Source organism: Cordyceps fumosorosea (assembly GCF_001636725.1).
Source record: "Cordyceps fumosorosea ARSEF 2679 chromosome Unknown scaffold_3, whole genome shotgun sequence".
Lineage (NCBI taxonomy): Eukaryota > Fungi > Ascomycota > Sordariomycetes > Hypocreales > Cordycipitaceae > Cordyceps > Cordyceps fumosorosea.
The window spans coordinates 752,179-780,111 of NW_017387303.1; the positions used below are offsets into that span (position 1 = coordinate 752,179).

At 56.4% G+C, this 27,933-nt stretch overlaps 9 protein-coding genes across 9 annotated transcripts; 3 read left to right on the plus strand and 6 right to left on the minus strand.

The window, feature by feature from the left end:
• Positions 1-84: 84 nt before the first annotated feature.
• Positions 85-1,923, minus strand: ISF_01928 (asparaginyl-tRNA synthetase; the record flags this gene model as incomplete). Its single annotated transcript, XM_018845535.1, has 2 exons — positions 85-211; positions 284-1,923. 2 exons carry the CDS (start codon positions 1,921-1,923, stop codon positions 85-87), a joined length of 1,767 nt encoding a protein of 588 aa, XP_018707258.1.
• A 595-nt stretch (positions 1,924-2,518) lies between these two features.
• ISF_01929 (agmatinase) lies at positions 2,519-3,900 on the minus strand (the record flags this gene model as incomplete). The annotated part of the gene is made up of 4 exons (XM_018845536.1): positions 2,519-3,111; positions 3,177-3,506; positions 3,577-3,703; positions 3,772-3,900. The coding sequence occupies 4 exons, from the start codon at positions 3,898-3,900 to the stop codon at positions 2,519-2,521; spliced, it is 1,179 nt and encodes a 392-aa protein (XP_018707259.1).
• A 1,610-nt stretch (positions 3,901-5,510) lies between these two features.
• ISF_01930 (Ras family protein) lies at positions 5,511-6,561 on the minus strand (the record flags this gene model as incomplete). Its single annotated transcript, XM_018845537.1, has 3 exons — positions 5,511-6,015; positions 6,289-6,408; positions 6,497-6,561. 3 exons carry the CDS (start codon positions 6,559-6,561, stop codon positions 5,511-5,513), a joined length of 690 nt encoding a protein of 229 aa, XP_018707260.1.
• Positions 6,562-10,087: 3,526 nt separating this feature from the next.
• ISF_01931 (Major facilitator superfamily domain, general substrate transporter) lies at positions 10,088-11,856 on the plus strand (the record flags this gene model as incomplete). The annotated part of the gene is made up of 3 exons (XM_018845538.1): positions 10,088-10,189; positions 10,262-10,340; positions 10,517-11,856. The coding sequence occupies 3 exons, from the start codon at positions 10,088-10,090 to the stop codon at positions 11,854-11,856; spliced, it is 1,521 nt and encodes a 506-aa protein (XP_018707261.1).
• A 410-nt stretch (positions 11,857-12,266) lies between these two features.
• ISF_01932 (hypothetical protein) lies at positions 12,267-12,842 on the plus strand (the record flags this gene model as incomplete). Its single annotated transcript, XM_018845539.1, has 1 exon — positions 12,267-12,842. The coding sequence occupies one exon, from the start codon at positions 12,267-12,269 to the stop codon at positions 12,840-12,842; it is 576 nt and encodes a 191-aa protein (XP_018707262.1).
• Positions 12,843-12,905: 63 nt separating this feature from the next.
• On the minus strand, positions 12,906-14,865 carry ISF_01933 (hypothetical protein; the record flags this gene model as incomplete). Its single annotated transcript, XM_018845540.1, has 2 exons — positions 12,906-14,123; positions 14,176-14,865. The coding sequence occupies 2 exons, from the start codon at positions 14,863-14,865 to the stop codon at positions 12,906-12,908; spliced, it is 1,908 nt and encodes a 635-aa protein (XP_018707263.1).
• Positions 14,866-17,456: 2,591 nt separating this feature from the next.
• On the plus strand, positions 17,457-20,318 carry ISF_01934 (voltage-gated chloride channel; the record flags this gene model as incomplete). The annotated part of the gene is made up of 3 exons (XM_018845541.1): positions 17,457-18,326; positions 18,390-18,935; positions 18,990-20,318. The coding sequence occupies 3 exons, from the start codon at positions 17,457-17,459 to the stop codon at positions 20,316-20,318; spliced, it is 2,745 nt and encodes a 914-aa protein (XP_018707264.1).
• Positions 20,319-20,590: 272 nt separating this feature from the next.
• Positions 20,591-23,406, minus strand: ISF_01935 (DNA ligase (Polydeoxyribonucleotide synthase); the record flags this gene model as incomplete). The annotated part of the gene is made up of 5 exons (XM_018845542.1): positions 20,591-21,127; positions 21,182-21,950; positions 22,004-23,090; positions 23,148-23,278; positions 23,381-23,406. 5 exons carry the CDS (start codon positions 23,404-23,406, stop codon positions 20,591-20,593), a joined length of 2,550 nt encoding a protein of 849 aa, XP_018707265.1.
• A 557-nt stretch (positions 23,407-23,963) lies between these two features.
• On the minus strand, positions 23,964-27,147 carry ISF_01936 (hypothetical protein; the record flags this gene model as incomplete). Its single annotated transcript, XM_018845543.1, has 2 exons — positions 23,964-26,652; positions 26,708-27,147. The coding sequence occupies 2 exons, from the start codon at positions 27,145-27,147 to the stop codon at positions 23,964-23,966; spliced, it is 3,129 nt and encodes a 1,042-aa protein (XP_018707266.1).
• Positions 27,148-27,933: the final 786 nt, after the last annotated feature.

Below are 27,933 nucleotides of genomic sequence, written 5' to 3' on the forward strand. Positions count from 1 at the left end.
CTGTTTTCCGTTTCACCACTCCTCCATATTTCCATATATCCACATGATTCATAACATAGCAATCAATACACGCATAAATTGTATCTATGGCTTGCAGCGGCCCATGAAGCGAGGGTACAGGCATGTCGTGCGGACGGTGTGCTGGTTGGCCATCCAGGCGAGGAAACGTTCAAGGCCGAGACCATATCCGCCGTGAGGAGAGGTACCGTACCTAACATTGTTAGCCATGTCTCGTTTGTCTTTTTCTCTTCTTCCTTTCCATCATCGTCCGGGAAATACATACTTGCGCTGGTCAGTGTACCAGTAGTAGTCCTTGGCATCGATACCTTGGGTCTTGTAGGCCTGCAGGAGCTCGTCCAGGTCCTCCATTCTCATGGAGCCGCCGACAATCTCGCCGACACCGGGCATCAGGCAGTCCACGCTCTCCGTCACGCGCCTGTCCTGCGGGTCCTTCTTCATGTAAAAGGCCTTGATTTCGGCCGGGAAGTGGGTGAGGAAGATGGGGCGGTTGATGGCGTCCGTCATCTTGCGCTCCGCGGCCTCGGCAATGTCGTCGCCGAAGACGTGCGGCTTGTCCTCCTCGTTGAGGATCGGGGGATCCTGGGCGTTGAGCCAGTCGATGGCGTCGCTGTAGCGCATGCGCATAAACGGACGCTGCGGCCGGGCAAAGGTCGGGTTGAGCTCCTTGAGGAAGGCGGCCGTCTCGGGGTCGCCGAGCACGCTGTCGATGACGCGGCACATGAGCTCCTCGAGATGTTCAAGAAGGTCGTCAAAGGTGACAAAGTCGAGCTCGGCCTCGACGTGGCTGTACTCGGAGAGGTGGCGGCGCGTCAGGGACTTTTCGGCGCGGAACGACTTCTCGATGCAGTAGACGTTTCCGAGGCTGGGCAGCACGGTCTCGAGGTAGAGCTGGGATGACTGGGTCAGGTAGGCCTCCTCGTCGTAGTAGGGCACCTTGAAGAGGGTGGCGCCACCCTCGACCTGGGTCTGCACGAGCGCGGGCGGCGACACCTTGACGAACTTCATGTCGTTGTACGTCTTGATGAAAGCCCACTCGACCTGCGAGCGCAGCTTCATGAGCGAGGCGGCGTTGTCACCGCGCAGCACCAGGTGGCGGTTGTCGAGCATGCCCTGGTCCCACTGGTTCTGCGAGACGGAGACCTTGTTGGTGATGGCCTCGTCGTCGCCGGGCGAGGCGCCGATGACCTCGTAGTAGTCGACGTGCAGCTCGCGGCCGTCGGGCGCCTGCTGGCCGTCGGGCACCTTGCGCATCTCTCCGTAGAGCGTCAGCGACGTGCCCTGCGCAAACGTCAGGGCGTCGTACGTCTTGGTCAGGTCGCCCGACTGCAGCACGCACTGCAGGTGGCCGTAGCCGTCAATCAGCGTGATGAAGGTGGCCTGCTTCTGCGCGCGCAGGCGGTGGATGCGACCGGAGACCTTGACGCGGGCGCCCTTCTTTTTGCCGTCGCCGAGCTCGACGTCCTTGTTGGCGATGCCCATCTTGACGGCGGCCGGCAGCGAGGCGTCCTGGACGAGGACAATCTTTTTCGCGGCTTCGAGGTTGTCGAGGCGGGCCTTCTTCTTGGCATCCTCGGCAGCCTGTGCGGCCTGCTGCTTGACGAGCTTCTTCTTGTGGATATCGAGGACACTCTGGGCCTTCTTTACTGCGCTCTTGGCCGGCTCCTTCCAGGCCAAACGGGCAGCGGGGTCCTCGCCATCGGCCAGGGGGCCAGTGACGGAAGCGCGCGAGAGAAACTGCGTGCCATGGTGGTCAATCTTTTGGATGTAGGCAAAGGGGAGCGTCTTGAAGGGCTTGGCCTCGGTGCCGTCGGCGGTGGGCTCGTCGACGCCAACATCAGTGTCGACGTAGCAGATGTCGCCGCTGCGCTTGACCCGCTCAGCGAGTTCCTGAACGGCGGCCATGGCGGTTGTGGCGGTGGAGTCTATAACGTCTAGAGCTCTTTGTACAAGGATCGATGAAGTGTAACGGTTCGTTTCGTAGTCGATCTCGGGTATCACGTTGTTCTTCGGCAGACAATTTTTTTCTGTCCGTCTGAGAGAGAATATGGCGGGGTTGAGGGGTGAAGTCGAGTTGGCATGGCAGCTGTCTAAAATACCAGTGGTGGGGTGTGACTCAACGGGTAATTTTGGCTGGGCGGTGAAGCTCCGAGTACGCTGTGGCATTCTCGCTGAAACAAAGAAGAGTTCCAGTCAATCAATGATATGTATCATCTATACAGGTAATATTTTTTATTTTTCAGGCGTGATGACTCTTCTCTACCGGTGACTATTTTGCCGTCCCGGTCTGATGCATTGTGTTGTGAGTTACAAGGCATGTATCATATCAATCTGTATTCGGCAATATTTCTACCTACCCGCAGCCTGCCAACAGACAGTCACAACAATCAACCAAGACAGCTCTTCTCTGGTACCACCAACTCCTCGCTTTGCTAAATCAATCTTGTACAAAGCACATTTCTACACTATACAACCCATCCTATCCTCCTAATAATCAACCTCACAGCTCGTCCTTGACATCTGCCGCCGCCGCTTCGCCCTCCTTGGCCATGCCCTGCAGGCCCCTCTTCACCATCGAACTCAGGATCTCGTACGCGACCTGCGCCGCCGCCAGCGCCGTCTCCTCCCCCGCCCCCTGATACGCCGGCGACACCTCCACTACGTCCGCGCCGACCAGGTTGAGCCCCTCCACGCCGCGCAGCACGCGGATCAGCTCGCGCGTCGTCCACCCGCCCGGCTCCGGCGTGCCCGTGCCCGGCGCGAACGCCGGGTCCAGCACGTCAATGTCCACCGACAGGTACACCGGGTCCTCGGTGCCCAGCGTCGCCATGATGCCGTCCACGATGCCCTGCGTCCCCAGCGCGTCCACGTCGTCCGACGAGAACCGGACCCAGTTCTGCCCGGAGTCGTCCTCGTGGTCGCCCAGGTCCGTCCCGCTCAGCCGCGTCCGCAGGCCCGCGTGCACGGACGCCTCGGACGACGCGTTGGACAGCAGGCCCTCCTTGTTGGCCATCCAGAACATGGAGCCGTGCGTGAACTCCGTCGCGCCCCAGTGCGAGGGGTACTTGGCCGGGTCCCAGGTGTCGAGGTGAGCTGTGTGTGCAGTGTAAGTAGTTTCCCTTCTCAGTGCCAACCAGGGTGTTGGGAAGTCGACGTACCGTCAAAATGGAGAACCCGCACCGGCCGCCCGTAAATCTCCTTGAGCGCGCGAAGCGCTGGCAGCGTCAGGCTGTGGTCGCCGCCGAGCAGCATCAGCCGCGGCTTGTCGCTCACCGATGACACGGTGCGGCGCCGGCCGAGCTCCCGCAGGCCCTGCGTCATCTGCTCGCGCGCGATGGCGTTGTCGTACGGCGTTACGGGGATGTCGCCGCAGTCGACGATGCGCGCCCAGTTCTGGTACGGGTTGACGTGGGCGCGCGGGTTGTAGCTCCGGTAGCCGATCTGCCGGCCGGAGGCGCCGCGGATAAAGCGAGGGCCGAATCGGGCGCCTTGTAGCAATATCCGTTTAGTAAGGGGAAGGTATTGTAAAGGAAGAGTAAAAAGGAACTATCCTCTCACCTGGTCGGTAGGAAACGGCCGTGTCAAATGGAACGCCGACAATGGCAATGTCGAAGCGCTCAGCCGGGTTCGTCAGGCACTTGACGTGGTCGAGATGGGCAAAGGTGCCAATGCCGGAAAAGGCCCACTGCGAGGATGAGTTTCCGTCTCTTGCTACAATTATATGACCGCATAGTTGTAGAGTGATCGACTTACATCGTATCCCCATTTGTCCTCGAGCTCCTGCAACTCCTCCTTGGTCCATTGCCTGTCATCGTCGTGGCCGCCGCAGGCTAGCGACAGGCCCGCGTAGAGCACCAGACTGGCTAGCACGGAAGCGCGCATGATTGGGGTCCGATTTGTATAACGTAGCGGATAAAAACGACAAAAGGTCGATATGCAGTGTTATTCTTTCGGAGTAATGATGCTTGAGCTGAAAGGTACCCCGCGATAGCACCGAGCTGAGATGTCTGCTTCTTGTAGTGGAGTGAGTGTCCTTGTCACCCAGCGAAAGTTGTGAGCACACTGATAAGGATGTTTAAGCAGCAAATGATACGGCCAATAGGATAAGTCAAAGTTTAAAATCAGCCAGACGGATAGCGTAGACGCCCTTTTATACTACTTCCCCAACTGTTTCCCCAGCTTCCGTATCGGCCGGCGGTCGCTCTCCGCGGTCGCCGGGCGTGCGGGGGCAGCGCCTTGGCTGGTGGCAGTTGGTGGGCTTCTCCTCATCCTAGCCGCCGGGTCCGGCCCTTATCGGATCCGGCCGCCGGCAATCCGTCTTATGAGCTACGCTGATGAATGGTGGTAGAATGCTCCTTTTTTTTCAGCCACCGGGCTGCGATGAACAGTAAGCATGCTAGAGAAGGCGAGCTCGTGCCATTACTTTGTGAGCGCCTCCGATCGGGCTGGACTTCAAAGAGGGATTCCCATTACTTTCATCGGAGTCATGCCTAACCTCTTAGTAAAACCGGACAAGATATTTCAAAGAAACTTCATAAGTCTGGGATTCAATCAGGCATGGTGAACACAGCTCGCTCTCGCTTGCCAGCCACACACACAGATTCTCTCGCTCCGACAAAGACGCCAACCACACAGCCGACCCGGCTTTGTCAGTTGTCGTGAAAGGAAAACAAATCACAAAGAGATAACGTGGGAGAGTGCAACACAAATCCCGCTGCGCTTTCTCTCTCTCCTTCTCCACATGCAGCCCCCTCATCATGCTCCGAAACGGTGCTTTATGCGCCAGCCACGAGCCTTTCATGCATAGATGACAGCCAGCCGCTTTCGCTGCAGAGCCGAATGAAATGTCAGCTGGATAGTCATCGAGCCAGGCTATCCGGCTTGTAGTCCGACTACGGCGAAACAGTTCCGAAGTGGATCATTGGCTCATATGTTATGCCATGTGCAGTCGCCATCCTCTCATCTCACCAAGATCATGCGCTCTTTCGCTAGAAAATTCATGTCTTTTTGTACCGTCTTGTTACAAAGCAGAACATATATGGAAAACAGTGTAAAACAGATAGATTGCACTCCAGTCGCCGGAAGAGAAAAAAGGGTGGAAAAACAACGGTCCTATCGAAAAGCATGTGCTCGCCTCTGTCTGCCATCCACCGAGCTCCCTCTGGTTTGCAAAAAAACAACCCATGGAAGAAAAGCAAGATCAACAAGTATCACATATAGATCTGTGACCAAAATAACAAAATGACTTCACCGTGGTGATGTCATCTAGCCCACATCGCCGGATTCGCTTTCGCTGTAGACGGGCTCGTCAACGCTCAAGCACACTCCAGCCGACCACATACATTCCCTTGCGTCCTCGCTTCCTTGTCAAAAACTCGTATTCCAAGCTACTCAGGCTTTCTTTCGCAAAGGAGACTCCATCCAGGCATTCGGGTGCACATTCTTTCACGCCGGAGCTCGGCCGGCCAGTTTCGCGGGGGGGGTATGAATCATTACAAAATGCGACACTTGTGGGACTTTTTCTTGGGCGCGGGGGGCTCCAGAGCCGCAACGATGGCCTGCATCCTTTTCATTAGCTGCCTGGGTTCTGCATGGTAGAGGGATTCATAAAGGGATACCTCGTCAAACACGTCCTTAAGCTTATACTGCGTCAACGCACTGCACTCGACGTACTTAACGGCGCCGAGATCCTTGGCCATGCGCTCGCCGTCTTCCCTTCTAACGGGAGACATCTTTTGCTTGGACAGCTTTTCCCGTACGCTAGGGTCGTCGCGGAGATCGACCTGTGTGCCAACAATGAGGCAAGGAACGCCGGGGCAGTGGTGATGGACCTCGGGAAACCACTTCTCGCGGACGTTTTCAAACGAAGCGGGTGACGTGACACTAAAGCAGACGAGGAATACATCGGTCTGAGGATATGAGAGAGGTCGAAGTCTATCGTAATCTTCTTGTCCGGCCGTGTCAAATAGTCCAAGGGTGTAGGGCTCATCGCCAATCCTGCAGCAAGCAAAACGCAGTTATTAGCATGTCGTACAGAGCTCTGGCATCTATCGTTTAGCGTCATCGAGGCGTGACAGCGAGAAGCTATCCTTGCTTTCAGAACCCTGCCGCTTGCACACCGCCAGGGGAAAGCATGGGTGTAGAGCTGCTGCTGGGGAGCAAAGCTCTGCGAGAGCTGCAAAAAAGCCACAGACTGGAAAAAAGCCATCCACGGCATCGTAGCAAGATGCGTGATGTTGGTATCAAATGATTCAAGAGGAATAAACGTACATGACTGTGACGGCATAGTTATCAAAGACTGTAGGAACGTATTCCGAAGGGAACTTGTTCGTCGTATAGCTGATGAGCAGACAGGTCTTGCCGACGGCACCGTCTCCGACGACAACGCATCTATAAAGAAATTACAAAGGTCAGAATAATGTACCAGCAGTTATACAGAACAAATCTCGCGGTGCCGACCGTCGTTTCGCAGTCGCACGGTCGGTTGGTGATGTCCTCAGCGCACATGAGGGGCAGGGTCGCGTTGCGAAAGGGCCGCGGCATCATGGTGCGACAACAAGGGAGGCACCACGGCGGACGCGGGGAATGACGAGAACGGACGGCAGGCACCGCGTAGAGGAGGAGGACGGGATGGCGTACTTGATGGTTGCGACGACCGCCATGGTTCAGTTCTAAAGTTGCTTGTGGCGGAGGATTGCCTGTATCGTGAAGCTTCGGGGGGGCGAGAGGTGAGGAGTTGGATGGAGGTGGAGGTGGCAGCGGCAGTAGGTAGCAGTGGCAGCGGCGACAGCAGCACTAAGAGTTAGCAGCAGCGACAGCGTTGGGGGCAATTTTCTAGAGCCAGTGACGCGTAGTTCGCAGTACAAGTGAAGAAGAGGAAGAATGAGAAGACAGGGAAAAAGAGGCGCTGTTGATGAAGAAGAAAATAGAGGGGGTTAGTAACTAGGTAGCAAAGAAGACCAAAGGACGAGAGTGTGGTTTGGGGGAAGAGGTTTGGTGGTTAGTTTGGCTGGGGGTGGACGATCTGGAGAGAAGGACGAGACGGACGGGGCAGAGAAGTGAGGTGGATGAATGATGACCAACGTTAGTAGCCTGGAGAGCTTGGAGTGAAAAGGCAGGGCATCAGCCCGCCTGTGACAAGCCAGCAAGAAGCCAGTTGGACCGTCGACGGGGGCGGAGTGCTGTGCCGCGGAGGAGGTTTCTTGTACCCGCCTGTTACCTGCTGGAGAGTAGCGCGGCGGTGCGCTGGGTTAGCTACAGCAAGGTACATGTGACTACGGCTACATACATCAACGCGATGAACTGGGATGCACGCACCTAATGAATCGCCGTAGAACAAAATGTAAGGTTTGTCACTCTCTACTGAGGTGCGCATGAATAGCTCACAAACAGTATTTTGCCCTTGTTTAGTTTATTTATTCTATTCAAGTCACCGCCATGCCAGACTGACCGGGCACAGGAGGCAGCTAAGCAAAGCGAGGCGCAACAAAAACTTGAGGATGCAGAGGGGCTTTGAACAGCGCCAATACTAATGTTCTAGAAGCAGAGACTAGTAAGTGGAATTAACTTTTTTCCCTCCTCTGTCTGTCTTTGGTTAACGTCTTGAATTGCCTCTGACACCACGGCCCTTGTGCTCTTGCGTTGCCGGATGGGGACATGGGGTACAGGCAGGTAAGTTCTACTAGCACAGGCACCCGCTGTAAGTTCAGGTAACATTGCGTGCGCCCCCGCTATTCCAGCAGTTCCACTGAGCAGCGTCAGCCACTTGGAGCACACACCGGAACCGATCCCCTGTGATATTGCAACATGGTTCTTGGTATCTTGGGTTCGCAGTAGCCTGAACAGTAGAGGTAGTTGACGCTAATCTTTAAGGCTTTTACACATTTTGCCTGCCCACATTGTCATAGTCCACTTGCTTGCCCACACGTCACTCATTCAATGGTCAAGACATGTGCCAAGTGGGCGGCGCTTTCGACCAAGCCGACCTCCTGCCCGTCCCCACTCTAGCTAAACACCGCACTGTAGCCCCGAATAGGCAGGCGGTCCATACTGACACCGCAGGCATCAAGTCGGCAGAAAAGAAGACGGGGGCTTGAAACAAAACTGGCGCAGCTTCTCTTTTCGGCTTGGGACCAGCAGCCAGCGACTCACGACTCGCAAGAGCGCCGTAGAGCGACAACAATCCATTCATCAGCCCGCCTGCCCGCCCGCTAGCCCCTGCTGTTGCATATCCCATCTTTCCTTGATTCATTTATTCCAGAACGCTGTTTTAGCTCCAACGCTCCTCGCCGCTGATCGTCGCTAATGGAAAGCTATCCCGTCCCTTGGCTTGCAGGCAACCAATCTATCCTGTGGTAGCGAGGTAGCAAACGTATTCCACAGGGGCACAACCGGCATCATCGTTTTGTTTCCGAACGCGGAAGCGGCATACTGAACTGAGTATTCGGGCTTGCTGCAGGAATAGAAAGTCAAGCCATCAAAGCATCCAATACCGCCACATCGCACCTACAACTGCTATGCACCACTGGGCACAAAGCCATCCAACCCTCATTGACGTGTGACAAAAGTATTGATAGGTTGACTAGACAGGTTCCGACTCGTCGTGCTACCCCAATCTAAAAATGCGCAGATCCCGGTCCAAACTGTGCCGATGCCCAACTGCACTGCATGCTCATCAACATGATTCTTGCACCAACCGTTTGCCGCTGTCGTCCGGCTCGTTTCGTTTCTCTGCCGACTCCCCCCAAGCTTCCGAAAGAGGGGGCGGCCTTGATTACGACGGGCTGATACTTGAGCTGTCTCATCTTGTATAATAAGCCACTCGATACTTACCTCCAGTATGGACAAGCCCCTGGGTAAAGAGCGCTCGTCCCGAAACGCTCAAGTGCAGATCACTGTACCTACCGGGCCGGCAATGGTGCACTTGGCGACTGTGAACGACCAACTTGTCAACCTGTCAGCCTCCCCGAAAATAGCTCTGTCGCCTTGGTGTCCTGTGAGGTGAGGCCTTCAGGCCCGCCAAAGGATTTGCAAACACGTTTCGCAAGGGACCCCTACCGGGTGCTATCAGACACTGCACAGTTTGTCTCACTGGTGCGGTCGGTTTACTGGTCCCAGAACCCTATGCAAATCTCGCCAAACTTAAATTCTACAGGGTGTTGGCCGATATTGTGTTGACAACTTACATAGTCAGCTGTTAAAAGTTTGCCAAGGGTGAAAAGCGTGAAATTTCACTGTAGAGCAACAAAATAGTAGTTATGTGATTGGAAACCGGTACTGACTCTATTCTTGAGTGTCTCCGTCTCTCTACGGCACGGCTCGATGCCACGACAAAAGGGTCTCGTCCGAGTGGCGTGATCTCTAAACGTCACAAACGAACACCCAACCATCGGCAAGCTATGGCGTTCAAAAAATTAAGGGGCGCTCACCAACTTTCAATCGATCGCTTCCGATACGGATACATCAAAGCCCCAAATGCGGGAGACGTGGTAACGACTAATAAGGCTCGGTATTCCGCTATGCAGTCGAGTACATGGGCCGAACCGCAGCTGAGTCAGGACAAGAACATCGCCATTGCCAGCTTTGCACCGAAGAAGAGTGGTAGAAATTACGCCATTTCTTACCACACACATCGACTAATCAACTAGCGATTGACAAGACACTTAATATGATAATGCACTCTTTGTGTTCGCAAGCGCAGCTCCCTTGGATATATATTACTCGGTCTCCGCGGATCCTCACCTGCTTCCAGCCTAGCTAGTACTGCGGGCGCCATACCTGATGGGCAAGTAGTTACCAGTATTACTGGCCCAAGTAAATGCTAGAGGAAAATTAATAATAAAGCCGTCGGCCCCAGAAAAGCTTTGGCCGTGCAATTCCCAGTGATAGTTACCCAGACTTGGCTGTTTCAAACCACCGTCCATCTATCTGCTTTTTATTAAGCGCCACTGTAGAGGTGACAACAAACTCGCCCTTCAAGCTCGGAATGACTTGAGAACGTTCCGCCCACTGCGCTATCTTCTTCGGGCTCGCTCTCTAGGCAGTGGCCCCGGTGCCGCGCCCTTCCACCATGGTTCCTTGGCTGAGCTCCGGCGACAAGCCACCAACATGCCTGGCCTTGCGGTCGTCGTCGGCCACCATCACCCTCACCGTCAGCTTTGCTGTTTTCACCGTAAGCAGTTGATCGGGCTCTTTCAAGACCTTCAAACGCCTGGTGGTTTGCATCGAGTCTAACCGACGACAGGATGTCTTCCTCTATGCCGTCGTCGTCCCCGTGATTCCATTCACACTGGAATCTCGCATTGGTGTCTCTCCCGACAGAGGTATGCTTTTATACTTCAAATTGGCACTAGAACTCTCTAATTGACGTATTGATTAGTTCAATATTGGGTGTCGGTGTCGCTCGCAGTATTTGCTGTGTCCTTGTTCACCTCGTCCCGTTTGTTCCACCCACTTTGCTCCTCTCTGCACTCTATCATGGCTAACAATATTTTTGCAGCAATTTGGGGCTGGATGGCCGATAGATATCAAAATCGCAGAATCCCAATGCTTGTCGGTCTTCTATGGCTTCTCGCCGCTACACTTCTTCTCTGCTTAAGCAGTAACATTGCCATGTTACTCATCGCCCGTATCCTACAAGGCCTGTCGGCGGCCATGACCTGGAGTGTCGGTCTTGCGTTGCTGATTGACAGCGTCGATAAAAATCACGTTGGTCGCGCCACCGGCTGGACGAGCACCGCGCTAACGCTCGGCATTCTGCTTGGTCCGCTCATAGGAGGTATTGTCTACGATAGAGCTGGCAACTATGCGGTCTTTGGTATCTGCTTCGGCCTAATCGGCATCGACATCATACTGCGCCTATTGATCATCGAAGCTAAGGATGCAAGGAAATGGATGCTCCGAAAGACGGAATCTGACGCAGCAGCTACCGCCGAGCTGACTGCGAGCGCAGGGCAGAGTGAAATAACCGCAGCTCCCCAATCTTCCACCATCCAGGCCAGCAGGAAACCTGGGATACCTGAAGAGGAGCTCAATGACAACGAACGAAGGAAATCACATGGTGCATTCTCCATTGCAGGGAAAAATGGGATATTGGGGCTCCTGCGGAAACGACGTATGCTCTGTGCTCTCTTTGGCGTCATCATCCAGGCCGCGACGCAGACCTCATTTGACGCCATCATGCCCCTACAAGTCCACGAAGTTTTCCACTGGGACGCCATCGGTGGCGGCCTCATCTTCCTCCCTATTGTGCTCCCTACATTTTTCAGCCCTCTTATCGGCAGTCTTGGCGACAAGTACGGGCCGCGCTGGTTCACCGCCGGCGGGTTCCTCTTCTGCGTACCATTTCTCGTGTGCTTCAGGTTCGTGACCGAAAACACCATCAACCACAAGGTGATGCTTTGCGGGCTGCTGTTCGCTGTCGGCCTCGGCGAGGCGCTGCAGGTGGCGCCGCTCATGGCGGAGATTTCGTGGGCTGCCGACGAGGGTTGCGAGTTGTCCGACGATGGTGAGGCGAGCGCCGTGCCCTACGCACAAGCCTACGCGCTCTACAACATCTCCTTTGCCGCGGGCGCTATCATAGGCCCGCTGCTCTCGGGCATGGTGCGCGAGAGCGCGGGTTTCGGGACGGTCGGCTGGAGCCTGGCCATCCTCAACGGGGTAACAGCGCTCGTCATGCTCAACTGGGTCGGCGGCGCGCCGCTCTACAGATTCAGACAGGGCATAAAGCGAGGCGGTGCCGGTGGCTCGCAGGCGCCGTCTGATACGGGCGCCGCGGCGGTTGCAGGTGCGGAAAGCGGACAGCAGAACGACGCCCAGGAAAAACGGACGGCGCAGTAACTTACATACATATTGCATTCCACCTTTGGCATTTGGCATTCGACATTAAGCGTTAGAAATCAAGATACCATGATTGCTCCTATTTTTAGCCCGCAAACAAGAAAAGACGTTGATTCTGCATGTTTGATTAAAATGAACGAATTGTTGATTTGTAGCCCATACTCGGTGGTGTCGTCGATATCGTCGCTGCCTAGGGCTCCACTAGCTCCAACAAAGGTCATGTCCTCATAGCCATCCTCCGTGCATCTACAAATCAAGCCAGGCAACGACAATTTGAGAATTACAGCCAACAAAAACAGTCTGCTTCTTTTTTTTTTCTTTGCAATTCTCCATTGTTCCCATTTCTGCTTTGCTATTTACGACATCAGCAGTCCCTTACTCGGGGAAAAGAGAACCAGCCCCGGATCACCATGTCGCTGCCACCGTCCCAGGAGGACCAGGTCATCGACGAGCTCCTCGAGCGGTACCTCGGGCTCATGGACGAGTACGCCGCGCTGCGCGCCGCCCTGGCCGGCTCCCACCAGCGCACGCTGCACGCGCTCGCCCGCGCGCGCTTCACCGGCGACCGTGGGGCGCGCTTCGGGCCGGACCAGTACGACGACCGCATGCGGGCCTCGCGGCGCGTCGCCGTCGTCGGCTCACAGCCAGCGTCCTTTTCCGTGGTAGAAGAGGAGGCGGTGGAGGAGGAGGGGGGCGGAACTGCTGCTGAGGGGGGGGCGCAGGACGAGGAGGACGCGGAAAGGAAGAAGAGGGCGGCGAAGAACCCGCTGCGGTGGTTCGGCGTGCTCGTGCCGCAGGCGCTGCGGGACGCGCAGACCGAGGCCGTCCGGACGGTCGAGGACGTGGTGCCGCGGCTGGCGAGCGTGCAGGCGGAGATGGCGCACGTCGAGATTGAGGTGCGCAGGGCGCGCAAGAGGCGCGCCAAGGCGGGTAAGAAGCAAGAGGCTACAAGCAACGTGGGCCAGGCGATTTCTACCTCGTCGTGATTGCAACGGTTTTTACGCAACATGTATATATATATAATAATATGGGTTCATTTTAACGCGGTCCTATCGTATTGTATCCAACGTCGCGCAGACATCCTCCATCTGCTCGGCGTACTCGCTCAGATGACCAACTTGGGCGCGAAGCTGCGTCGCGATGCCCGCGATGGCGGCGATGGAGTGCTTGTAGCGGTTGCGCATGCCCTGGTTGGCCTGCGCGAGCACCGTGCAGCAGAGCTGCAGGACGGCAACGTGCGCGTCTTGCGCGGGCGTTGGCGAGTCGGCGCGGCCGCTGTCCGGGACGTCCCACGCCGCGATGGCGGTGATGAGGTCGAGCCACGCCTCAACCCTGGACGCGTCGCCGGCTTCGGCGACGGCCAGCAGCACGCGCACGATATCCACGCATATACCCGCCTCCCCATCGACGTCGACCTCGCGGTGCCGCTGGATGTTGTGCACCAGCATCTCCGTCAGAATCTGCCAGCCGCCCTGCTCCACGAAGGCGTGGCGGCCGCGCCGGATCGCCACGAGGCCTTCCAGCCCGACGAGCACCGGCGGGCGAAAGTCCATCGTCTCCATGGGGCTGTTGGCGAAGAGCTCCACGAGGACGTCGACGATGCCGGTGCCCTCCTTGCGCAGCTGCTCGTTCTCGTCCTCGCGCAGCCAGAGCGTCGCCGTGCGCAGCGCGGACAGCATGAGCTGGTCCTCGTCCGCGACGGCGCCGTCGATCGCGTCCCAAGCGATGGTGAGGTGCGACCCGGTGCTCGTCTCCGCCTTGCCGGCGCGCGCGCCCGGGTCGAAGCCCATGGCGCCGGAGCGCGCCGCGTCCCAGCGGTCGCGGACGTACTCGAGCGTTACGGAGATGGTCTCGGAGATGCCCTTGCGGATGCGCAGCAGGAAGTCGGGGGGCATGATGAGCGTCTCGAGGCGCTCGTCCTCGAGGGACCGCACGAGGTAGCCGATGAAGAGACAGACAATGTCAAATGCTGAGGCCAGGCGCCTCGAGGTCTGCTGGTACCCGGGGGAGTTGAGGGCGGCGAGGAGGGTGGGCACTGAGGAGCGGATATCGACGAGAAGGAGGTTGACGAAGAGGTATCCAAACGGCGTTTCCGTGTTGGTGGGATCTTTGAAGAGAAGTTCGGATGCATGCTCGGGATAAGCTTGTAGAAGACCGGCGGCTGCGCTGGTATATGCGGCGCGGGCTTCGGCGGCTGGCCTGCTGGCTACAAGACATTGAATGTATGAAGCAGATGTAGATAGCCATTTTGGGTTCTTGGGCATAACCTATTTCTCGTCAGAAGAGACTCCTAGAGTAGCGCATTTATCGCAAGCTTACCTCTGGTTTAGCATGGCTTAGAAAGGTACCCAGAAATGCCAAATATGTGACGGCATCGGTACCTTTGAAAAGGGCGGCCAGCGCTTGTATGACGGCATCTATTTTCTCTGAGAAACCTGCATCGGATGCGCCGCCGGCCATGTGGTGTAGCCACGCGCGACCAAAGACGTCCAGCACCATGGCATGGCTTGCCGCAATTTCCGTGAGAGGCGTCGTATCGGCGACTTGCATGAATGCGCCGGCCCCCTCTTTCGAGTTGACGAGCGTATACAGGAGCTGGAGCAGCAGCCCCGTCGTATCCCCGGTGCTGTACAGCGCCGCCGCTACCAGGCCCGGTATGCGCGCGGTGAAGGCATCCGCAGCCGTGTCCGTCGCAGCAAGTAGAACAGAAAACGTGTAGAGTATGGAGACGCCAATGTCGAGCATGTCCTTGGCGTTTGCGTTGGCTGGGTTGGCGCCGGTGCGTAACAAACGATCTAGAAATTTGGGTGAGATGTGAGACCACAGGTCGCGCACGGCAGCCTCATCGTTTCGAATCTCGGGTGTATTATCGAGAAGTGACTTAAGTAGAGCCAGACCGACAAAGCGCTGCGTGTCATCTTTTGACTTGAGCAGCGCTTTCAGCTTTGTGATGTTATTGCCACTAGGTGCCTGTTGGACTGGCTTATCTGAGGACGGCTGGGAGGCCATGCTAAGATTTAGGGCAGAAAATTGCAGCCGGCGGTGAAAGAGCAGTTATTCAATGTCATTTATAGAAACAATGCCTAGTTGAATGCGTTTGGCATTAAATTGTGAGCCAACTTTGACTTGTAGAAGTTTGCAGGGTAGTTGAAGGGTGAAAATCACGACGGTAGATTCACTTGGTGTTTGCTGTTTGTGGATCCGCCGTTGCACGTACTTACATGCAGTTGTTGGAACTCGCTCTGTTTGCAACAACAAACGGCAAAGAGCTACTTTCGTGGGGAAGTGAATGACGAAAAAAAACCCCCCAAAACAAAAGCAAAAAGGAAGAAGCCGTGCTTTGATCCTCGCACGATACTTCAATTCGTCATTTTTTTCCTCTCATGCCGAGGGTTGTGGAAAGAACAAGCAACGAGCACTAAGACGGTTCATCAATCAATATGGCGAGCCTCGCGCTTCTTCTCAGCGGAGTCCTGAAATCAATTTCACAGCACCTTTCGAACAAAGACGCCAAAACTTTCGACTGGCGGGAAGAGCGACGGCTGATCGCATTGAACTGAAGCTACAGCGAGTCTTTCTGAGCCCCAACTATCGCAACATTGAAGTATTCCGCGCCGTAGCGGATCACGAAGTATATCGCCATCAGGTCAAAGAAATAATATGGGATGATGCACTACTGTGTGACTCTGAGCGCCAAGGCATGGACTGCGAGAAAGCCGCAAAGCACTATGAGCAAGATTACACATCTCGTTTCCACCCCATTTCGAAGCGGCAGGACAGATTCGCTGACTGGCTGCAACATCCAGCAATAATCAAGAATGGCGAGGTCCGACTCGAAGTCCTTCATTGCTGGTTATACTATCACCAGCTATGGCAAGAGCAACGAGTGATCCTGAACCAAGGTCTAGACATCAAAGCCTTTTCATCATGGTCTTGAAAGATTCCAGAGCTTGTCCCGCGTCACCATTACTCCAGCGGCACATGGAATAATGTTTCTGCCAGTCTACAAGACGCCAATGATTCGAGCTTTTCCACATGGATTTATGTACCCATTGATGGAATGTGAAATGGCATACGGGGAACCTTACTACCCCGAACCTCAACAGCCGAACGGGGACGCACCTGAGCCTCGCGGCTTCACGTTGGCAACGCGAGATCATTCAGTGAAGGAGTTGCTTGTGGGGGGACTGAAGTATACCGCACGCTTCACAGTGGCTCTCTCAACAAGCCGTCAGAGCACTATGTCAACTTTTTGAGATTCGTCAGAAGGCCTGGGCTTCGTCGTCTTGATATCGTCCTGGACTGTGGGCCGTTCTTGGAGGCAAATTCGCCTGAAAATCGACGTTTGTACAATGCATTCGCAGAAATGACTGATTTGGAGCATATTCACTTTGGAATTGACCGACCTTGGGAAGACTGGAGCAAGAGCTCCTCAGTCCTTGACATTCTCCCAACCAAGAATTGGCCGCAGCCTCGCCATTTCGGATTATCGCGATGTGCTGTCACCGGGGGCAATTTGGTCAAGTTCCTCGAAGAGCCCCCCCCCGACAATTCAAACCATAGAGCTAAACACCATATACGTCCCGGACAAAGATGAGCATGTCGATTACCGGGGCATTCTATGCGGTTTGCGCGATTCGTCGGCGTGGCAGGCCTGAACTGGGGGCGAGCGCCAAAGTCAGCGTCCACATAGGCGTCGCTTTGGAACAAATCGGCCAGGCAATCTGGACCGGCGATGGAGCGAACAAATTTCTGTACGAAAATGGCCCCAGCCCGTTTGAACATGAGGACGGCACAAGTTATGTATATCCTCTTCGAAACCGCGGCGCAATCGAACGCGACGTGTTTTTACCAGAGCTGGGGCGCCCATGGTGACTGCTGGATGGAGGGAGCTGGGCTTGGAAGAGCAGCGATCTGGAGAGCGGAAGCTGGTTGATACAGGGTATCTTTCAATTGCTTAATTTCCTCAAAGATGGAGTTATACTATCTTGACGCAAAGTTATGACAAATTGCTGAGGCAGATGCGATGGGGGTTTTTTTAGCCAGGGAACAGCTGATCGGAACGACCCAAGGGAAGAAAGAGAGAAATTACATTGCTTCTAAAAGGAAAAGAATTTAGGAAATCAGAGAACAAGGCGATATAGATATAATAATGGAGAGGGATTAAAAAAATTGCAGAGGCTCATTGTACAGTACCTATCCAGTATCCCAGCACTATAAGACCGCCTGAGGCACTGTAAGCAGTTCGCGGGAGAGGCACGTTGACGGTGCCGATGGAGACCGAATTACAATGCGTGTAATATTGGATGTAAAGAGGCTGAAGTAGAAACTTAAATATCGATAGAGTTATTAGAAATAAATATAAATAACAAACTAGGAATAATTCTGTTGACAAAAAGGTACAAGCAGACATGAGCAAAGATCGCCGTGGGGTTTTGACATAATACAGGGGGGCGCAGGCTGGACCCTCCCAATGCAATCGCAATCGCCAAGCAGTTTAAGCTCATGCGTGGCGCAAGTCGTCAATCTTAAACTTTGCAACACCGACGATGCGATAAGGAGGGAGCGACGGAAAATAGAAAGGCTCCCGAGCACGCATAATGTCTGCAGCAGACAGGCACGACCCGTTTGCCCCTGAATCCTCCTCATCTCACCAGCACAGCGAACCGCCCTCGTCCGAGGACCGAGACGAACTCGACTTTCTCGGCGGTGATGACGACGACGACAACGTCGACCGCACCGTGCTCGAAGACGATCCAATTCATCACGACGAATTTGACACGTCCATATCGTTTAAGCGAAAGTCGAAGCCCTCGCTCCTTGCCAGCCCTGGGCGGCTGCTGTCCGCGCTGACTGGCAGCAGCGGTAGCGGCAGCGGCGGTGATGGGACCGGCAGCAACACGGCCAGCAGGACGCCGCCTCGGACGCCTGCGGCATTTCCAAATCTGTCATCGCCTCGAAGGACGGGCGGCAGCAACGGAGCCGCCGCCTTAAATACCAAGGATGGGAGCACCGCCGCGGCGGGGGCGCTGGACTGGCACATCGAGGGCCCCGGGCGGCGCGTCGGCTACGACGACCTCACGGCCATCGACTGGATCTTCGAGTACACCAAGGAGCGGCAGCGGCTGCGCGCGCTGACGGCCGACGCCGGCAGCAGCCTGGTCGGGCACGCGCGCCGCTTGATCGACGCCAGCCAGGTCTGGGTTGTCATGGTGCTGACGGGCCTGGCCGTCGGCGCCATTGCCGCGCTCATCAACATCACCGCCGACTGGCTCGGCGACCTCAAGCTCGGCTACTGCGCCAGCGGGCCCCCGGACGGCGGCCACTTTTACCTCAACAAGGGCTTCTGCTGCTACGGCTACGACCAGGGATCGAAGTGCACCGGCTGGCGCTCCTGGAGCGACGCGCTTGGCCTGCACGCCGCAGCTGGGCGCTGGATCATGGAGTACATTCTTTACCTGTTTCTGTCTGTACGTTGGTGCTGGCCTCTACCGTATGCTTTGTGCTGAGCACTATTCTAATGACTGTCCTAGGTACTGTTTGCTCTGTGCGCTGCCGTGCTCGTGCAGGAATACTCCATCCACGCCAAACACAGCGGCATACCAGAAATCAAGACCATCCTCGGCGGCTTCGTCATCCGCCGTCTGCTCGGCGCCTGGACGCTCGTCGCAAAATCCCTTGGCCTTGTTCTCGCCGTCGCGTCCGGCATGTGGCTCGGCAGGGAAGGTCCCCTCGTCCACGTCGCCTGCTGCTGCGCCAACCTCTTCACTAAGCTCTTTGGCAACATCAACGGTAACGAGGCGCGGAAGAGAGAGGTTCTGTCTGCGGCTGCCGCAGCAGGCATCTCCGTCGCGTTTGGCTCGCCCATTGGCGGAGTGCTGTTCAGCCTGGAGCAGCTGTCGTATTACTTCCCCGACAAGACCATGTGGCAGAGCTTCGTCTGTGCCATGACGGCTGCCATGTCGCTGCAGGCCTTTGATCCCCTGCGCTCTGGGAAGCTAGTCCTGTACCAGACCAAGTACAGTCGAGACTGGCACGGGTTCGAAATCCTTCCCTATGCGATTCTCGGTATCATGGGAGTATGTTCCTTTCTCAACGCCCGTCTCCGTCTCCCCATGCTAACAGCGATCTAGGGTGTCTATGGCGGACTCTTTATCAAGACCAACATGTTTGTCGCGCGCTGGAAAAAGGCCAATGGCTGGCTGCCCGGGCCCATCACCCAGGTGCTCGCCGTCGCCCTACTAACCGCCCTCATCAACTTCCCCAACCACTACATGAAGGTGCAGTCGACTGAGCTTGTGTCGAACCTGTTCCAGGAGTGCTCGAAAGTGCTCGAAGACCCCGTCGGCCTGTGCACGACCGGCGCCGCGTCCGCGCGCACCGTCGTCCTACTGCTCTTCGCCGCTCTTCTCGGCTTCTTCCTCGCCGCCGTCACCTTTGGCCTGCAGATCCCGGCGGGCATCATCCTGCCGTCGATGGCTATTGGCGCGCTCGTCGGCCGCGCCGTCGGCATCCTCACCGAGATGCTCGTCGATAGCCACCGCGGCTTCCTGCCCTTCCGCGCGTCATGCGCGCCGGACGACGGCGCGCCGTGCGTCACGCCGGGCACTTACGCCATCATCGGCGCCGCCGCCGCGCTCGCCGGCGTCACGCGCATGACCGTCTCCATCGTGGTCATCATGTTCGAGCTCACCGGCGCGCTCACCTACGTGCTGCCCATCATGGTGGCCGTCATGCTCGCCAAATGGGTCGGCGACGCCCTCGCGCGCCGCGGCATCTACGAATCCTGGATTCACTTCAACGAGTACCCGTTCCTAGACAACAGCGAGGCGGCGCCGCCGACGCTCCTCGCCGCCGACGCCGCGCAGGTCATGACGCGCATCGAGGACCTCGTCGTCCTCACCGCCACCGGCCACACCATCGCCTCCCTGCACGACGTCCTCGCCGCCCACCCCTGCCGCGGCTTTCCCGTCGTCTCAGACCCGCGCGACGCCGTCCTCCTCGGCTACATCTCCCGCGCCGAGCTCAGCTACAACGTGCGCGCCGCCTCGGCGCCCCCGCGCAGCCTGCCTCCGCTCACAGAGGCCTTCTTCGCCCACCAGCCGCTCGCCGACCCGCGCACCACCCTCGACCTCCGCCCCTGGATGGACCAGACGCCCCTCACCCTGCCCTCCCGCACCAGCCTGCACCTGGTCGTCTCGTACTTTCAGAAGCTGGGATTGCGCTACGTGCTCTTCAGCGACCGCGGGGTGCTGCAGGGCCTGCTGACCAAGAAGGACGTCTGGTACGTGCTCAACGGCGCGGACGAGACGCGGCGCACGACGGCCGGCGGTGTTCGGGCGGGGGCGGGTCGCGCCGGCGGTAGGGGGGCGACGGGGTCGGGCCAGGACGGGGCGTTGCTGGTGTCAGACGACGAAGCGGACGATGATGGGGTCGCTCGTCCAAGCAGTCCGATGCTGTAAAGCCACTGATGGTAAAGCAGGTGGCCCGATGGATAATGAAATGGGGATGGCAGGATGTATATACATATACGGTGAATTTGGAGTTTTCATGAAAGACACGCCCTTTGATTTACCGTCATCTCCCAGGAGTTGAATTTGTTCCACACTCGTAAATAGACGTCTGACAGCCGTTACTAAATGATCACACAAAAATGCCAAATTGAATCCATACGCCATGACACACAACACATGCCGCCGCCGCCGCCGCCGCAGCATATAATTTTTTCCCCCACTCAATACTCGAAGTCATCGTCCACAGCCGGCCCCTTGTTCTTGGTCACGCTCTCCTGCTTGCGGTACATCTCCGCCACCTGCCTGCTGGACGTGGCCTCGTCGGGCTTCTTATCGTCGCGGATCTTGATGAAGCGGGGGAAGCGGAGGCTGATGCCCTTGCCGCCGGCCGGGTCGACGCCCTCACCGCAGCCGGCCTTGTAGCGCGGGCTGAGGGTGAGGTCAGCCGTGCGGACCTCCCAGACGTGCTGGGGCTCGAACCAGACGTCGGGCTGGTGCTGGTTGCCGGCCGAGTGGGCGTAGAAGGGCTTGGGCCGGTCGATGACGAGGGCGGACAGCGAGGCGTGTAGCTCCTCGAGGACCTGCTCGGAGAAGCCGGTGCCGATGTTGCACACCGTCTCGTACGTGTCCGAGTTGGGGTTGTAGCAGGCGAGGAGGAACGCGCCGTAGACGGAGGTGCGCTTGCCGCGGCCGTGGTACGCGCCGAGGACGACGAGATCCAGCGAGTCGCCGACACCGGCTAGGTAGTCCTTCTTGATCTGCATATATGGTTAGATGGAAAGGGAAGGATAATGAACGTGGTGGCAGCATACCTTGAGCCAATTTCGACTTCTCTTACTGGGCTCATATCCACTCTCCGTGCCATCCAACATCTTAACCATGAGACCTTCGCAGGAAGCCTTGACGCTTTCGTCCAGGAATACTTGAATCTCGTCAAGCTCCTGGCCGTTCATCGAAGTGGCAAAGGCGAACTCGCCCTCTACAGGCACAAATGCCTGTTCCAGAAGCGCTCTCCGTTCGCGCAGTGACTTTTCCACAACAGGTTGTCCGTTTAGGTAGAGTAGGTCAAAGGCAAAGACGCAGACCTTGACCTTGACATCCTCCACTTTGACATCCTTCTTCTTTCTCGCCATGAGCTGCTGGAAAGGCAGCACCGTCTTTTCTACCGTGTCCCACGCGACGGTCTCGCAGTCGAGAACAAAGCTCTTGGTATCCTCCTTGACCCAGCTATGGAGCTTGGCGAGAATGTCTGGATACTTCTTGGACAGGTCTTCCGAATTGCGAGAGAAGATGCTGGCCACTCCCTTCGCTGCTTCTTTGTGGGCGCCAGGTGCGGCCTGGCTGAGTTCTTGAGGGGCGTCATTGGCAACGTAATGGATTTGAGCACGCTCGCCGTCGTACTTGTATTCACACGTGAATGTCTGACCCTCGAAGCGATCAAGAACTTCAGTGATGGCTTTTGTAGGCTTTGCCAACATGGGCTTCAGTGGTACACCAGGCTGTAACTTGCATTGGTCACGCAGGTTGAGAATACCATGGGAGAGCATGGCAGGGATGATGACGTCGTAGCTGGGAAGTTCGCTGTATAGTGTCAGATTTCGTACGTAAGTAGCCGATTGCAACAGATGACTCACCTGTAGACTGTCTTGAGAATACTCTCACCCTTCTCCATGTCCGCTGTGCTTGGCAGCTTGCCGCGCTGGTCAGCATCGTGGCAAACAACGGCCTGCGCAAGAGATACTAGAACAGTCTTTTCTGCCAGACCCAACCGAAGCTTTCCTTCAAGGAACCGAATGATATACTTGGCTTCGCTCGGGCCACCTTTGTCTTGGGTAATGTCAACCTTGCCCCTGGTGTGTGCATCAGACGCAGAAAGAAGCTTCTTGATACCATCAACCTTGCGGCCCTGCGCTCCATTTCCAGTGACGGTGGCAATGCCCATCAAACCCTGATGGACGCCGCGAACCGTCAGTGGCTTCGGCTTGAACATGGTTGGTTGTGTCGATCTGCTCTTCAAAGCGACGAGGCCGAGATCGCCAATTTCTTTTTGATCAGCCTTGATAACTTGCAGACTTCGTCCAGTCGACTCGCCGATGGCCTTCATGATCAATGACTCGCCGATACCAAGTTCAATACCAGCATAGTCGGGGGCCAACTTGTTGATCATGAGCAAGACTGTAGGAAGGAGGTCATCAGGGGTGAGACGCATGACTTGGCGTAAGAAAAGCGCGCAGTGCTCCATGATAATTAACCGCTTAGTCGTCATCTCAATGAGAGAGAAGGTAGTGCATAACGCAGCGTACGGGACGGGAGCCCCAGGTTTCCAGTCCGGGTATGGATCCTTGGTCTTGGAGCTGAGTTTCGTTTGAGCCAGTTTGCGCGCCTTTGCAGCAACTTCAGGCTTTTCCTCTAGATCGCCCTCAACGTCTGAGCCAGACTCCGCAGCGGCCTCCTCCTTGAAGTCCTGGTCGACGCCATTTTCTTTCTTCGCGGGCGGCTCAGGACTAGGCTCAGCAGAGGATTCGACTTTGACTGGCGAGTCCATCTGTTCTTCTTTCTTGATTGGCTCCGTTGTAGGGACAATATCCTCGTCATCGTCTTCGATTTTAACGCGGCTGCGTCGTGGGCGCTTTGCGACGGGTGCGCTGTCTTCGTCCTCATCCTTCTTGATCGATGCTTTGGAGTCGCTACTTGAGGCTAATCGAATGCGCTTTTTCGAGTCTTGGGTTCGGGTTAGTTGCAATGCACGTAGCTATTGAGTTTGAAGTGGCGGCGTACCAGCATCTGGATCTGTATTCTCCTTTGTGCTCGAGCCACCATCGGCAGATTCAGTCTCGGTCTTGGGCTTTGTTGAGAAAGCAAGCTTGGATTGCCGAGCTGGCCCGTCCGATTTAGCGCCGAAGAACTTGCTATACGATTAGTTGTCAGCTGTCTGTGGCCCTTGCAAGGCAGCCAGGGACGATCTAGAGGGACAAACACACCCAATCGACGTCTGAGAAGGCTTAACGTACCCCAAAGTGGCCTGCTTGGGCGCCATGGTGCTGATGGTCGATGCGTGTGCGCGTCGGAGCACCGAAGCAGCGGAATGAGTCTGGCGCAGCACCAATCTTCCCAGAGCTCTGCTCGAAGCCACGGCGAAGGAAGGGAAATGCGACAAGCTTGGTGAGAGCAAGAGTGTGCCGCTGGGGGCGTGGGAGGAAACTCGCGGTGATTGATAGTCTGTTCGAGATTTGAAGATGCCAACTGAGCGGTTTGTGACTTGGGGATAGTTCGCCGTTAAATAGGAGCAGCTGTGTCTTATTTCGTAGGCTACAGTTGATGCAACGCGCCGAGTATATCGCTGCATCTCGAAGCTATCTTTCCTGGGTCTAAAGTTAGGCAGAACCGCGTTAAGTGGGCGTCGTGACACGCTAGTGGAATTGCTGGACTTGACGGACGACGCGAACTACACGTGACTCTTCGCTTCAATCTCTAGGCAGCCAGGAGCTCGGCTCTGAACTCTCACGGATGGACGAAAGAAGCCTCCCGAAAAATGCTATCGAGATGAAGGGGTCTTGGCGCTCTGGAAAACCCGCTGATTTATTTTAACATCTATCAACTCTTCTCTTCGCCTAGCAAGATCGCGAACTTGCCAGCGTCTTTCCCAAATTTGAGCGTCACCAAGTCTCGCAAGGTGAACGTCCAGTCGTGTTGTTTCGCCCACCAAACAACTGGCGAAGACTCATGCATAAGCACCGCTGGTAGCATAGAACTTCTACCAGTGGCATCGCCGACCTGCTTCTTTCCACCAATTTTATCAGTGCGAACTCCAAACGGAGACACCAGATACCAGCCCTCCGTTGGTTCCAAATCTCCCAACTGCAGCGGACCCTTAGGTATCCCTGCTATAATCTTCATGTCAGCGGATGCACCGTGTGAAAAAAGCAGTGTCACAATATCTTCGTGCTTCTCTTCCTGTGGAATGTCGCCCGTTACAATGGCCCATAGTATGACCTGCCAGCATGTCCAGGCGTCTTCCGGGGCAGTTGTCGCGCCCTGCCAGGTGCCGTGCCAACTCCAGTTAATCTCCAAGCCATTTTCGAAGAACTCTTTCAAGACTTTAAGCAACCTTTCCACCGACACTTTTGAACTTGAAAGGCCAGGGGTGTTGTTGATCACAGGGATTAGTTGGCCCCCCTGAAGCTCGCGCGAGCAGATGGTCGGCCTGTTTGCAGGTCTGCATCGCCGTATCATGCCCTGGAACGCATGAAATAGCCCTGCGCTCATTGCCTTCTTGCTGCCGTCGAGGATGGGCTGTTTTCGCTTCCATTCACTATACTCAAAGACATGGTTGGCCAGCGTCAGGTTGATCAGAATCTGATGAGGCGAACTGTCCTCTACCGCGAGGCGAACACGCTGGAGTGGCAGTAAGAGTGTCAAGTGTCGCCTAATGGCATCACCAATGGCGTCGAGAAGGCTGAGAAACCTTGCAGACTTTGCCTTCTGCAATGCCAGGGCGCACTGAATCAGCTCGCTCAAGCGCTGTACCAAGGCATCTGCGAGGAGCCCGCTCAGCTCTACGCTCTCGCTTGGTGGTAGGTTTGTCCTGTCCTTCAGCAGTGGGAAGTCTTGCGGCGAGGCAAAACGTAGTGCGGCCAAGTCGCTCGACGCCATTGCCAAGAATGGATCAAAGCTCCCTACGTAGGTTGCCATGGTCGCAGCGGCAGGTGGACTCTCGAGGAACTCGACCACCGAGCGATGGGTAAAGGTAATGTACAACTTGTCTGTGCCATTGGCCGGCCAGCTGCGGACATGTGACAGGTTGGACACCGCCAGGAAGCCCCTGGGCCGGCAGAGAACTTTCCGGCGCGCTGCTTCCTGCCGTTCCTCGACGCTGGCCGTCTTGGAGTCGGACCGTGGTGAAAACGTGGTTAGGTTCCAGGACTGCGACACCTCGTCCATGAGCATGAACTCCATGAGCCCAACGCCCGGGTAGCCGCCGCCGCCGCCTTCCGATAGCAGCTCCGCGACAGTAAACTGCGTGAATCGCGCCAGCGCCATGGCCTTGTACGCCCACGGCCGACTGTGCTCGGTGACCGACTTGTGCACGTACGGCAGGAAGTCGTCCAGCTCCGACGGGAAGCGCCGGGCGCGGCCCTCGAGCTCCCCCGCGTTTCGGATGTCGCCCGCCTCCGCGCCATCTTCGAGCGACGAGACGGCGAGCACTACCCAGAGGAACACGCCTACGGCGCGTTCCACCAACAGCGGCCCGAGGATGTCCGGGCTCTCCTCGCGGCTGGGCAGCAGCCGCGCCAAGGCCGGGCTGGCGCGGAGGCGCGCGGCGACTAGCAGCGACATGTCGTCCTTGGTCAGCTCGTGCAGGCGAAACTTGGCGGTCTTGGCAAAGAAGGACTCGAAAACGCCGTGCTCACGGCTTGAGACGCAGATCTTGACGGTGGACGGGTATTGCGATACCCACGACTGCATGAGCGTGAGCAGCGCGCCGTGGTCGCCTTCCAACTCGTCCAAGCCATCCACCACGAGAAGCAGCGCGTACTTCTTGCTGCGGGCGAGTGCGCTCAGCATGTTCTGAAATGCCATCTTAACATCCTCGTCGCTCACCGCGGCCACCGCCGCGTCATCCCCGTCTGTGGTGAGGAGGCTCGCACAAAGCTCCGGCATCGCCGCGGCCGCAATGGCTGGCTGCGCCTCGAGTACAGAGCACAGCAGGCCACGGAGCATTCCACTGACGCTCTTCTGTGTGGGCCGGCCCGGCTTCCAGAAGAAGAAGCGGCCAAGCACGAGCGTTGTCGACGACGTGGTAGCGGTGTCTGCCCAGCGACCACGCTGGGCTCGCTCGTAGAACTCCGGACTACGGTAGATGAACTTCATGAGGGTCGACTTGCCCGCGCCAGGCTTTCCGGACACGTAGAAGAAGCCGGTGCCGGCGTCGAGCCAGTCCAGGAACGCCCTCTTGGCCGCTGCCCGATGGTCGTCGAGCGCGGCCTCGCGCTCGTCGCCGGGCAGCAACCAAGCGAAGGTGTCAGTCTCGGCGGTGGTGATGCTGTCGAATCTCTCGTGGAGCTTGTAGAACTGGAGGGCGGCAAGGGCTGCGGCCTGCTGTTGTTTGGCAATGAGGCTCTCTAGATGAAGAGCGAGGGTCTGGACGGCCTCACTGGCGCAGCCTGCCAGAATGGCCATCGAAGCACGTAGTGATGAGGAAGCAGCCTGCAAGGTCGCCATTTTGGAGGCGTCAATTCGTGGCAGTAGTGACAGCTCGTGATGCTCATTTTCAGCATCTTCCCTGTGCCTTTCTGTCAGTTGCCGTTAGACATGTTGGCACCGCGACTTGAACTTACAGTAGTGATGGCGACAGGAGCTTGCTGACTTGTTCGACTTGCTCCTTGATTCGAGCTTGCATCGCTGCTATTTCATCTGAGCCATTCGTGGATAATTTCTTGCTCAGCTTGAGCCGCTCCAGCATCGCCGTCGTTTTGGACTTGGCTTCCATCGGCATCACAGCCACTTGCGCCGCGGCATCCGCGGCATTCTTCAGTATGCTTGACGACGCGCGATAGTGCGCGGCAATGGGGGAGGCCCTGATCGACAGCTCGGCAGCCGCATCCGTCTCCAACTCAGAGCAAATTCCCTTCAATCTGACGCTGGCTTGGTCCACGTCCACGTCCACGTCCCGGCGGGGTCCGCGGGTGGTTGCCGCGAGCCGGTCCAGCTCACGGGCTGCCTCTTGCAGCACCGCTAGCAGGTGGGACACGTGGGCAATTGTGGTGATGGCCTTCATGATAATGTTCGGATCATTGCTAGTCGTTTGGAACGCAATGGAAGAATCTAATTTCTCACTTGCTGAGACGCAGCCAAGGCGCAGCCTCGTGAATGTCCGCCGCCGCCACCAGCTCACCAGCACTAACAAAAGGCCCTGGCTGAGAGAGGTAACATGCATAGGTGAGGTTGACGCACAAATCTCTATACTAAATAAGTAAAATGTATTTAAAGTTTTTTTTTTATAAATATTAGATATTTAGTACAGTTTATTAATTATTAGATTCTATTCAGAGTTCATTTATAATGAACTAACTGGAAAGCATTTTGTGGGAGTCTACCTATACACCCAGTTCGCGTCTAAGCATCTGGGAAGGTTATTTTCAGTATTCCATCTAAAACAATGAATAGGGCGACGAGAAGAAGTATCTTCTTCTGGAATGCAGGTTCTGTGCCACGGGGTTAGCTTGAAGTTTCTCCTGGCAGATACTCATGCAAGGGAGCAGCTCCACCAGTCAACGTCATCATCAGCCAGCCGCATTTTTCCACATAGATGATGTAGAGGTTTGTTATTGCCGGTAAATGCTCCAAATATACTCTGTATCGGAAGAGGAGCGGCGGCGACATACCTAGCATCTCCACGTGAGCAAATCCGCGGAACGTGGTGACGCGCACTTTGAGGCCTACGTAGAAGACCACATCAAACACCAAAGCCTGCGGGTACGTTAGAGGCGTGTCACGACCCCGTCCGGTAGCCGGGAAGTGAGATGAAGGGGTCACCCAGAGGATATCATCTTTCGCGGCGGCA